The sequence below is a fragment of the Varroa jacobsoni genome, unplaced genomic scaffold (assembly GCF_002532875.2).
Source record: "Varroa jacobsoni isolate VJ856 unplaced genomic scaffold, vjacob_1.0 scaffold_793, whole genome shotgun sequence".
NCBI classification, from domain to species: domain Eukaryota; kingdom Metazoa; phylum Arthropoda; class Arachnida; order Mesostigmata; family Varroidae; genus Varroa; species Varroa jacobsoni.
In genome coordinates, this window is record NW_019213695.1 from 283882 (window position 1) to 297359 (window position 13478).

The 13478-nt window shown below is 42.1% G+C and overlaps 1 protein-coding gene across 6 annotated transcripts in view; it reads left to right on the plus strand.

Moving 5' to 3' along the window:
* The window catches only part of LOC111263839 (uncharacterized), a 246032-nt gene that overhangs the window by 93714 nt on the left and 138840 nt on the right, over positions 1-13478 (plus strand). For all 6 annotated transcript variants that reach the window (XR_015312465.1, XM_086969805.1, XM_022839251.2 and 3 more), the window contains one exon: positions 10692-10964. Coding sequence is in view for 5 of the 6 variants with exons in the window: in XM_086969805.1 (XP_086825931.1) it covers positions 10692-10964 (273 nt within the window). In the remaining variant the exon portion in view is untranslated. The remainder of the gene's footprint in view (positions 1-10691; positions 10965-13478) is intronic.

Genomic DNA, 13478 nt, shown 5'->3' on the forward strand with positions numbered 1-13478 from the left:
AAATACATGTTATGTTTCAGCAGATGTAGAATGCATTGAAACACGTTAAAATCGTTTATGCCATACTTGTGCTTAAATACCGTTCGTTCCACGTATAGATAATCTCTATTATTTTAGTCCTAGAATATGTTCGCTTTCATCATTATATGTTGAAATAGAGACCTTTCGAGAAACGCTCTATTGCGCCGACTCCTTGTTGCTATTGTTCAATTATTGCTGCTATTGCTGCCACCACCACCACCACCACCACCACTGCGAACGAGGCGACAATCGCTCCGCTCGTTTATTGTAAATTATTCTTGAACTATTTATGTATTCTGTCATTTGCTCTTTTGTGTGGTGCGATGATACTCTGCGGAGAATGCTTTCCGGGAACTTTTCTAGCGGGCTGACCGCCCGCTAACGTCTGTTGGTTGAATATAACTAGGAGCGTATGAGTGCGACCGTACAAATTTGCCCACTCCTCCTACAAAGTTACAGCGACTAAGTATCGTATGCACTTGGCCATATGTAGAAGTTTTGCGTGTTTGATTGCACTGTGGATAATTCCCATAATTTGTCCAAGCTGTTTGGAAGGGTTTTGCCGTGGTCAAAGGGTGAAACTGGCGCGAGCACGACCGCTTCTGTCTAAATTGTGTATTCCATCTGAATTCTGCACAAATATAGATTGCAGGCGTGTAGAGATCAGGATTAGAGTTTCTGTCCTTCCAAATGGAAATGTATACAAGGTATTCATCTATCTACATGTAAATATTGATCAGTATGAATCGGTTGTCAAATTACATTTTACTATGGCACATTTTGAAAACAATTTCAAAATGGCGGTACTACTTGAAATTTAAAATATATATCCGCGGATATAGATTCAATAATGCTCTGTCTGTAAATCATAAAGGTGCGGATTGAAATAGCGTGGCTTTAGTGTGATAATCACATTTATAACTTATTCTTTTTACCTCACATCTTACGCGTCAGGGAGACTCAAACACCCCCGGAGCTACCGCTCATCGATGTAATCAGAGGTGTGGCCTAGCGATATCGAAAGCAAAAACTATGTCAAGCTCGTTACTATACGTTAACTATGCCTAGACGGCAAATAGCTACTTCGGAGCACCAATAACATCTGGATCTTAGTAAACTTATGGCGAAGTTAATTCTAGCAAACTGATATCATAGGCATATTGAATGAAAATATGCGAAGTATGTTTACAATTGATTATTATATAAACTGATAAAATTAACATAGATCTGTCTCTCCTTAGCTAACCGGTAAATTCGAACCATAATCTGCTAGCATGAAATTCAAAATTGGCGGGTCATATTAGGCTACGATTTATCATGTATCATTAGCCCGTGACCTGGACATCGGGTTGCGGAAAAAGCTATCCTTAAGCCATTGTACATCTAGCCAGTGTGTCAACGGAAAGAAACGATGGATAAATCGATCAAAACGGTGAATGCTGAGATTGCTTACGATAAGCTTGCGATTAATTTCCGTAGTTTTTAACCTAGTAAGTGTGGGAAAATTACTTGGAGAAGAGACGTCATGCTTTAACCGAAAACGGCAATCGCAATAAGTGACCTTTCATCTATGTACCTGCCTAAAAGACAATGGTACTTCAATGTAACACAGGTAAATGTACATATTTCACATTCTGTCTGGCAAAAGTTGCCTCCTATAATGTCTTGCTATTATTTTCGTTATCGGATACACTTATGGGTTGTCCGCGAAAAGAAGATCCGATCCGATTTTCGCTTCTGAAAAGTAAATTTGTTGCGAGTTTCCCCTTTTCGTAGCACTATCTTCATCGTGGACAGATGACGCGTATCCTTGACAAACAAATTGAATTCAGAGCATTGCCGTTGGATTTACGATAGATGATAATAATAATGATGTCGAAAAGGTCAACACCTGTGAGCCTTAGCGGCGCTTAGAACCGTCCGACAATGCGTCGGACGGTTCTAAGCGCCGCTAGATATAGGCAAGCGTTGCACTGCAACAAAATTTTTCAAACGAGAACTGCACTTAGCGAAAGCCAAAATGCGTTATATGAACACCTAAAAGTAGCGGTGCAGAATTGTTTCTCTTTTTTGCTGTTAACCGACAGTCGTCACAGGTAGCACGACATTAAAAAGAGAAGAACCGAATTTCAAATAGCCAATAGCAGTCAATGAGAATCATTCTTAAAGATGGCTGGTGCACGAGTGCTGCGGTTCCCTAGCTAAGCAGGGCTTCTGTAAAAACGACAAGGTTATTATTGAATGCTAATATACACTGTCTATTATCGTTTATATGGACGTGTACGGGAGACCAAACAGAATGATGAACATGGATCCGATCACTACGACCTTTAGCAGCAAGATAACAGAAGAACCACAGTATTATATTCGTATAACGTACAGATGTATAGTTTTCGGCATCTGCGCGTAAGCATGATAACGCTAGTTCGCCAATAGAGATCCCGGTTCTTTTCGGGATCGATCGTAACAAATTTGATAACACATGCTTAATTAGACATATGTTTATCATCATATACTTGTCTATCGGTCTATACGTCGAACGTACTATACATTATCAGTTGTATTGTGTTTTGTTTCGTTTAAAGGATGATCATGATTCGAGCGCGATTGTGCGTCCACCAAACGCCACCACAGATTCCTAGTTAGAAAACCTGTTATCCGCCTATATCGGACATTAAAACAGCCGAAAGGTAGCTTTTCTGATCGTCGATGCAGTCTCGATTGGCGTAACGGAATTTGATTTTACACTACGCTATATGTACCTCTAGTTGCAGTAACTAATATTACCTCAACAAGACCGCTACAAGTAGATAGGCTCGTCGAGAAGACAGTGTCGTACCGACTTCAAACGACATGTGTACTCGAGGCTGTCGTCTTTTCACTATAGAGAATCAACTATCCCTTACATACGTATTTTGTTGCTATTAGTGCCACCACGGTTTCCGTGATATGCGTTCATTTCAAAAATAGTACTACTTTATATCGAAGTTGTATACGGCAGTGGGGATGCATTGTCGTCCATAGGCTCCGTGACGTGTCGACTGAATGCATACGAAAACGGGATAAAAAAATTTGACTTAGAGGACCAGAAGCAACTCTATTCGTGACCTCTATTTGAACCTCACAATTTTTTTCATAGCAGATAAATCAATGACGTTTTGCACTTACGTTAATTGATGTTCTTTCATAACTTATTGTGGAATGAGTCCTGTCTGGTTAGGAAGAGAGTGTCCGGTTTTCTTCGAAAATTTACTGTGACGTAATCGCTATACACTGTTTCTATGCTTTCTTAAATTGTCCGTGACACCGACTAAGGACAAATTATAGGATTATATACAGCGTGTGTTTCGAAAGAGAAGTTTATCAGACTCAAATGTGCTTATTTTTCATCAACGAAAAAGATTTTATCTTACGAAGTACATTAAATGCCCGTAACCCGCACGTGCCCTTGTCTACGCTGACGATGATTAAAAGCTCCAATTACAATATTATGTGATGTACACGGCATAGTGGCACAACGTAAATGGCTCAAGGCAACGGCTGCATGTGGACGTGCCGCAGATAGCCGTCACGGCAGTGTAAACGGTCTCAGCAGAAAATCAGAAATGGTACAGCAACCGCACTTATCGCTGTTACTGACGTTGGTACATAGCGGTTGGTGACAGGCACTCCGATCGTTATGTTTTACCGAATGTCCTCTGCCGTTACCCCATCGAAGCAAAAAGTGGTCTGCCCCTTGCGCCTCTGTCGCCAGCGGGCATCGTTCATCCTTCTTGCAGAGTTCCTTCTAAGGAGGTTGAATGTTCTGCACAATTAACCGCACCACCGGTCATATCAGCTAGCATATACGAGTGTAGTGGGCAGAATACAGATAGTAACAGACGTTCGCCAACACAGCTAGGGCTAATATTGGTGGCAACTGGCGATAAACTAGTTGTTGAAATTTTTCGAACGTCCACCGCCACGTCTATCACGCATAATGCCACGTTGCTGCTATGGAACATTCGACGCTGTGCCGTTGTTGATAATTTATCAAAGTTTATATTTTTACGGAACGCATACGATATACGCGGCTGCAATATTTATTTTTTTCTTAAAAGAGAAAGGGTGACACTTAGCAACAACGATCAAGTTCCCAATCCTCGTTTTCTATGTACGAAATTTACTTTGTCATTATTACTCAGCATGTGGGCGTTATTGCTAGCTCATGACTGTCACGGCCGCATAGCTTATCCAAAGAACTATTGTCGTTTTTGACCGGGTATTTTGCCAGTCCGACGAAAGGCCGCAGTCACTTTTTGAATGCGGCTCTATATGTAAAAAGAACAGCTCTCTGAGGAACTTGTGGGTCGGATGGCATCTGATGAAAGTAGGCCACGTCTACCACATATCCTCATAGAGCACATTACTGTTGATCATGCTATACTGAAAAGGCATTGCAAAAGAGGTATCCGATCGGAAATTGTCCTGACCACTATGTAGAACTTACACGCTCTGTTCAAGAAAGCAGACCCGCTGCACTACATACTGTGATGCTTCCTTGGTTAGTTATCGGCGGCTCCTCCTCTGTATGTAAATTAAAAAATTTGCCAACTTAAGTATCGCCTTGGTTTGTTTGTAGATGAAAGATTTACAGATTAGGCGTATTTTCGCTTCGAGACGGTTTTTTAGTATCTGAAATAAAAAGTTACATGACGATGAGTGAAAGTGATGATGCTCCAAGGTTCAGATCTGGGATCAGGGCAGAATCATCATAGTGGCCCCTTTGTATCCGGGCTGTATGAGCTGACTAATATTTTTGCCTCTACGATCAGCATTGCGGCTAGATTTAATACGATTTGCGTACGCCGCAGGACATTGCGTTCGTCATGTCTGACAAGTGGTTCTCCGCCATAAGGTCTTGATCGAGTCAAGTGGGGTTCGGATACTCTCACAATTGTATTTGATCAACAACAACAGTAGCAGCAGCTGCAGGACGGAAACGCCGGGAACAGTCAACAACAGATGCTGATGGCCGGCAATCGTATAGACATTTACATACGTATGAAGAAGCGCACGCAAACCCAAACTAACGCCTAGACACGCACGTAACACACACAGAGCCGCAAACACACGGATGCATACGAAGCATCTTTCTATCCACATTTAGACTCGCATAAACCATACTCTGCAGTCCAGCATGACGGCAATCATGTTTTTTTTTGCATCTTCCGCACATACATCGTAATATGCACACACAAACATTGCTAGTTAACTCTGACTGGCCAGGATGATTGCTACTGTGATCGTTCTGCCAATGCGGGGACTACCCCAGTATGAATGTGATCAATCCTTGATTGTTCCTGTGGGCTTTTTGTCTAAAGCGGCGTCACGTCGATTTTGGAAAAGTTATCGTCGTCCTCGTTGTACGGACATCATGAAACTTGCGGTAGTTAGCTTACTTTCTTTCTGTCGATGCCGTCCTTCGTCGAGTGGAGAATGAACGACCCGATCTTTTCACTTATGCCGAGTGTGTTGACGTGCGCGCGTGCGAAAAATTCCAAATGAGATCAGATCGAATATATTCATTCATTCATTCAGCAATATGGTTGCTGCCGCCGACGCCCACCGCATTAAACGTCTCGATATGCGCAACAGTTTGTTCTCGCGCCTTCTAGTTTTTCGGCTGATAGATGATGGCGATTAATAGCTTCTTTCGATTGACTTCATTTGTCTTGTGGACGACGAAAAAAATGGCCACTTCAACTGTGCCAGTTGTGCGGCTGGTACCGCTACTACTGAAGTGCTAGTCAAACACAGCACCACTTGCCGGTCATACGATATGAACAAATACCGAGTTTGGTAGGAAAACCTGAGGAAAAACGATTTCTATCGAAAAATGTCGTTGCACGTAAAATGATTAAGACGGACAGAGGCGCCACTGCGCCCGTCGATCCAATTCAAGGTACTCGTCAACATCTTGGAGCTATTAAAATCAAATGTGAGATTGTATTAGCTATTTTCGAAATTGTGCTTATAAGGAAAGGTGTCAATAAAGGTAGACGAAGCGGTACGACTTCACGAAGCAAATTAGCCCCTGTCATTTATCTGCTTGCCAGATTCCCTGTTGCACAATATCACATTCTATATTCGCTATGTTGAGGTGTTCTTCTGATTTCGATATTCGATTTATATTTTTTTTTATTTCTACCTATGCAAAAGAGGCTCCCAATCAGTTTATTGCTGCTGGCGTTCCAAGATCAGCAACTGAATTCTATCCATAATACGAAATTAGGTTGTTGTACTGATCTATTTAGAAACTATTTGCATATTAGCGCCGGGGAAAGGGGGCATGTTGAGACAGTACAAAGAGGCCTCTGTTGAAGTCGGTGTGAGATCGGAGCCGGTGCGGTTCTCTAAGCCCGACCTAAACTAGGCTTAATAGAGTTTTCTCACTTAGATCACAGCGTGATACAACAGGCTTACTCAATATAGGTAGCCCCATATAGTACAGGCCGTTCATATAAGAGTGAGTTGGGGGTAACTGCTGTTGCGGCTATACCATAATGGACGTAATTGTTACTGCGACCGTCGAACTACGTTTCCCTTCAGACTTCGACGACTGTTGCACCGTGGAGCACCATTGGGTGGGTAATTGGCCAACGATAAGCGACAGCAGGCCAGCTACCGAAATGCTATGTATTGCATTAAGCCCAGAAAAAAACTATCCTGGCATGAACCTCGCGGCCAGCTTGACTACTTCTCGGTAAGGATATGTCAAACAACCTAAAAGGGGCCTTAATGGTTGCTAAGCAGCAAAGTTCCGTGTAGTAGTGTCAGCCGGCTTGTATTCGGTGAGAGCTATCGTTTCGCCTTATCGCTCAGAAATGTTTGGAGTAAGCATGCTCACATATAATGAATATTCAAGTTGTTTTGATCGTCTGTGCACGTACATTTGGTTATCTAGTATGAATAGGCAAAGCTACAATGAGATGTAATCATCTGTGAAAGTTTTTACTTCCGATTCTTTTCCAAAGCCTCTAGCGTGATGAAACAGTTGTTGTTTTTGACGGAATATTTTCATAATTTGATTTCCGATAAACATTTTAGAAACAATGCGCTCATCGTTAAAGTCAATTGACTAAACAAGTAATACTAAGAATAAAAAGGCATCTGAATTGGGTATTCTAGCAATAAAATGTTGATGTGTTTCCAAAGCGGATAGTGAACGTAGCGTTAACTCGTGGCGTCGCCAAGAATAGTTGAAGGGAAGATAAAGTTAGTAAAATTCTAATTACTTCGATGGTTATGACGAATTCCAGATAGCTCCATAGGCCATTAATCCATATATTCTGCCTGTTAAACACCAATCCCAGAAGTGTTTGATTAGAAGTATACCTACCATTTTTCAGAACAAAGCTAATTACTAAGCTTTGCAAAATTACCAACCCTATTAAGATCGCGTAGACTGCCTGAGGATCACTGGTAGAAGGAACATGAGAAATCATGCGCCTGCCAGGCAAAACGCGACTCGGTCCTTACAGGCTCGGAATTTAGGTAACATAACAACCACCACAACCACATACCGGCTATTGCTCTCCATTCAAATTCACGCTAGGATCGCCGTCATTTAGCAGGAGAGCCTGCTCGTCGTTACCCAAACAGTTGTGTGCTTACGTGTGTATTGAAATGAAAACAACAGCCACATGAGAATCTACGTACTTGTCTCGTGATGTGTTAACATAAGCCTACATGACGGACGCTAGAGGATTAGATAATGAGTATCCGATGGTACGGGAAAATAGTGCAAGCGAACAAATCGGCTGAAGGTGAGCGAGTAGAAACTGCCGAGCGTAGGTAATCTGTCGGCTTGGACCTTTTATTAGAAGATTTTGGGCGTACTTTTCGCATTGTGGAATAAGAGCCTTATAGCGTTTTATCATATGGAGGGTAGCCGCTCCGAAAGCAACAACGAGGGCTGGGGGGGACTCTGCGTATTCCTGTGCACGAATGGTCGTCATTACACGGGACCTAACGTATTCACATAATACATTCCATCATCATGTCATGTAATAGATCTTTGTTCCACATAATGACGAGTTCATCCATTCCGGTAACAATTGTAATGAAAACAATGATTTGGGTAGCGTGACTTCTTCTTTATGCAGAGGCCAAAAGGACCATTTGCCTATGTACGCTGGTCTCACTGGTAATTGCAATATGCAGCTTATAATGATGTGTACATTTCTATGAGCATTTAAATCATTGCCAATGCTTAAGTAGATGACGATTACATTGCCGAGGAAGAAAAGAAACTTTACATTAAACCCGTTAGAAGGACGCTTCCTGACGTAAAGAAGCCGTCAAAAAAAAAAACACTAGAAACTGTTCTCATGTGCAGCTTACAGCTAAAGCTTACACGTAATGTTATCCGCAGGTAACAGTTCTTATTTGAGTAAATGATGTTTTGCGTCTTCGTTTTGAAAAATATGGATATTGCTTCACCACCAGATACGACCCTGAAATGACGGTGCACAAAAGTAATTAACCGGAAACTCAGATTCATTGTAAACATGTTTATCAGATCAATCCGTTAAACAAAATATATGTGCGAATTTTAGCAATATCAGATCAATTACTTTATGTGAGATCAAAGTTACATTGTTTGTATCAGCGCGAAAATGATTCATTCAAATTCAACATTATGTGCATGTAGATACATTCATTTGTACAGATGATGTCCATTATTCTCTTGATCCGGAGTAAAATGAAAGCCGAAGAGAGTGTTTAAGACCGTTGTTGTCAGCAATCTAACGGATGCCTGTTCGTTATCGTCGCTTAAAAGTCATATATTGTTATGGCCAGTCAGACACTGCGACAATTTTTACGTAAGCACTACCCACAATAATCGCTTAACGTTGTCGCCTTCATATCATGTTAACAGAACGACACAGCACAAACAGATAAGTCGGCTAGCCCATATTCTGCCAGAAAAAAAAAAGGCGGAGCAGTCGACAAAACGTAACGAGAGGCCTTCTGCTCTCCGATGCGGACGAAGCTATAGACGATGCTCATATCTTATCGTATAACCAGATAGAGGAATATTGCCGTTGATGCAAATCATAATCATGTACAAAGCCCTCCGAAATTCATAAACACTATTTAAAATAGGCTTTATAAACCAAATCAGTATTAAAATTAAGCGCACATTGGCCCCTCCGTTAGTTTTCGGCAGATGGTTTCTGCGGCGGACGGAAGCTTCCAGCATGCAAATGGTCCATTCTGTAGGCAATCCCGACGGAATCGGCCATGTAGTTGGTCTATCTGCGGTCGTCTCGTCGATGTATCGGTCCACAGAATCGTCGAATTCGTCATAGACCACTTCAACTGAGGGCTGCTAGTCAGCATACAGAAGCACTAATAGTAGCTTTTTCGACCTTCTAGATCTCAAAATCGTAATTCTAATATATCTATAATCGTTGACTTCGATACCTCATGGCGTTAATTTGTCACCAAACACGCTTTTACGTGATACAGCCACCTGATGGGACGCACGATGGCAGTTGACGCGCTCTTGAAAGAGTTACGTAGAGTCACTAGGTTACTTATTGGAGCATACTATGCTATTTATCAAAAACTCTGGGACGACGGCGACTTGACAAGGGCACAGAAGCAAGGAAATACACAAGACTATTGTAACAGAACGGCTGCTGACACACCGTTATAGGCTTGCATTAACAATAAGAATAGAAGGCCTGCGTGTAGCGGCGAAAAACCCTATTTCATCCACAGCCAGTGCCAGTTCTCCGCTTCTCGCCTTCGTTCACTCGCTGATGTGAGTTTCTAAAAGTCTGGCGCCTGCCATCGCGCACCCGCTAGTGAAATAGAGGATTTTCTACGAGCGTTCAATGCGCATTAGATCTAACCGGCCAACATTCTTTTCTCGATCTTCGTTATTCAGAAAATTCTTTGTTTTTTTTTTTTTTTTTGGTTTTCAAATTAACTTTTACCATAAAGTACGTTATTGGCTGTCCCTTCATCGTGGTCTACTAAAAATATTCTACATAACGCTACACAGTCCAATGATATTACACCAGGGATATCTTTATATCATACCGAATTTACATGTCCGTTACACAAATAGTGAGAATCCTAGCATGTTATAACTATTCTTAAATATAGCTGGTACAAAAAGAGTAATATATTTGAAACATTAATTTTTTAGGCCGTTTTCAAGGAATAATGACGCCATTTCGGTTACGTCGAAAATGATGTCGTTGAATCGTTGCTTTTCCCATATACTTTTCTAACTGTATAATAGTGTGCAGTGATCACCGTATTACAAGGTATTTACAGGGCGTAAAAAAGAGCAATATACTCTCTCACTTGAAATCTGAATAGTTATTGCATGCTCGATAGCCAGCTAAAATAGTAGAAGTTTTTGAAGATTTAAAACGAACATTGTGATATATGAACTTCAACTCCTGACCTATTCAGCTAACAAATCGCACAGACCTAAGTTAGGCCAAAACGCGTTCGCAATGAAAGAACGAGAAGGATTTTGTTCAGAATGACCTTTCGTCGTACCATGTGTAGGCGCGCATCTAAAATTGTTTGTTTATGTGTACCATTCATCCATTCCACTAGCGGAAGTCCCTTACATGTATCCTTCGTCTATTGATACTTTGCAGACACCTGAAAGCGGAACTACAACGTCTGCGTAAGCGGGGAGCACTGCGACCTGGGCTCGATCCTGAACGGTCGTGTGCGCGGTGCCTCTCTCCTTTGGGCCGCGTTCTCAACCGGGGTGTGCAGTGCCCAGTCTGCCGCAAGAAGGTCTGCAAAGACTGCCGTCTCTACGATAGTGGAGTCCTCACGTCACCCAGTAGCGGATCCACGAATACCGGTAGCAGTTCAAACAACAACTCCGCCCATTGGATATGCGTACTCTGTCAGAAGCAATTGTGAGTGTTTTATCTTTGGCCAGAAAAAAAACAGGCAATCGTATACACTGATTAGCTTTAGATACAAGAAGGAACAACGGCGCATTCGATCCGATAGGCCTCTGTTCGATGTTCGTTGATACCGATAGCTTACGACAAAACAATTTACCGGCATATTCCGTTCCATATTCAGGTCACAACTTAGTACAACTGATGAGTCCTAAGCAATCGCGGACTTTAATGTCAAACGTTGAAATCTCTCAGTATCACATATAATGAAGTATTTCGTCGCGCGCTGTGAATCACTTCGCTGCCAAGTTTGCTTATTTGGTTCATCTATCAAGAATACCTGTATATCTCTAAACTACTATAATAAAAAATACTTATGCTCGATGAGAGTACTGTATACTTAGAGCGTGTTTTAGAATTCCCGATGTATCGAGGCGTCTCTATCTTCGTCCTGGCGTAGGCTTACCACAGAACACTTAACTATTGTATTTAGCTAGCTAACTTCAGTATAAACTCACGTATAAGGTTGTGATTTTGGCGTACGCAAATGATTTCCATTTACTTAGTGTCTTCATACGTGGCTCGGGTCAACCTAGTGATTTTACTTTTACATTGCTCCCTTTGCCACTGTAATCAGTTCCTTTAGTTGTATAATCGCACACCTTCCGGCCTCCAGTCTGTTATTTCGTTCCCTCCAGCATCGTCAATTTCAAAAAGCCCATAGCGCTGGCTCCATTTGCTATATTGTATACTCTGTACAAAGATGCAAACATATAAAACTGTATAGTATTTGTATTTACCAAGCTTCACAAAATATCTTTACGCTAATAAGCTACTCCGTGCTCATTGTGATGGCTCCGACCAAGCTGTGCTCGGTGTTCGAAGACGCCAGCAGCAACGACAGAATCGGGTTGCGATTTCAGGGAGTGCGCTGGTTGTACGGAAACTTTTATGTAGAAGTGGGATGTTAAGGGGAAAAGGCATACAACAAGAGAGGCATTGATGATGATGGTCCGTCATCTATTGCACAGCATTCGCTTCTATCCTCTAAGTTTTTTTTTCGGTGACATTTTTTCAGGTGTTTCCATTTCAATGTGATAGAAAAGTGTTATTTTTTGATTGCTCGGCTGAGTATTCGCATATCTGTTGGGCAGAAGTCCATTTGGCCTGCTGTTCTCTCTAACAAGCGATTTATTTGCCAAACCCCCCAAATGCTCTTACGGCCACCATTGGCGTCGGCGCTACTATATCACTGTCTTGTGTTGCTTTTACAAGCCAGCAGAGCTAGCACAATCGTTTACAGTGTGCTTCGTTCGACCGATACCTTCTTCCGTCCTTTTATCTCCGACTTTCGCCTTTTTTCGGCCTGGTTCGCTTCTTTCCTGCCTAGCAGCACTTTATCGCGTCCAGCTTTTTCAGTCTGCCATTGTACCGCCGTTGCCGTTTTTCGAAATTGATAGTGGTAGCACCAGCAGCAATGGCTGTAGCCAAAATACAGCAACTGTGCCTGCTCGTCTTCCGCAGTCCACCCTGTCGCCCGCCCTAAATCAAAGGGCGCCAGCGTGGACTATATAACGCAACTCGAGCTACGCCCCAGATCTCATTGTCTATGAATAAATTCGTTTAAGTCTCGTCGAATTTCTGGAAAATTCGTAAAGGCAAGCAAGCGGCGTTCAAATACGTAGGGTTACCTTCGTTTTGGCTATCCGCTTGGGCTCAATCATCTGTTTAATCTTTTTTTTGGAGTAAAGCGACAGAGGTAAAAACGAAAAATCAGTCCTAAAGGTAGAACGGAATTTTTTTAAGAAAAAGGGAAAAGATTTACGGAAAATTAGCCCAACTTCGCTGTAATGACTGAAAGCAGGTCATCTTAAGGCACAGCACAGCGCCCAGTACAAAATAGGGGTCAAAATCCTTTATTTAAACATTTGCAGCATTGTCTAAAGAGCTCTTGCTCGTCAAGAAAATACAGGTGAATCATAGGCATCTTAAAATATGCATAGAATCTGGTGATATGCGGGGGAAGAGGCTAGCGTGGCATCGCTGGCTGTTGAGCTGTCCGTGTGCTAAATTGTGGAATTTTACCTGTATCGTAAGAGGATAAGGTGTCTGTGACAGAGCAACCTAGTACGCCGTTGGGATGACAAAAGCCTAACCCCACGATACAGATGACTGGTTATTTATGGTGGTACCGCACGGCAGCGGCCGGCAAAATATGTCCCTCCTCTTGTATTAGCTAAAGGAACATTCTAACCGAATATACATGCTCTCTCTTCTAACAAGCCTCTGAATTGACAGCCTGTCGGATTATCTGCATCATTTATTTGTAATGGTCTTATCAGGAGCCACTGTGGCGTTTCCCCTAGGACAAGAACCTGTGTGATATTTAGGGCGCTCCTATTTTTTATGATGATATCGGGTTAGCTAGGGGGCATTATTATAGTATTCTAAGAAAAGCTATACTGCGCTAAGCTTCGGGAAGCTATCCTGAACTTCATCGTAGATATGAAGGGCTCAAAAATGATT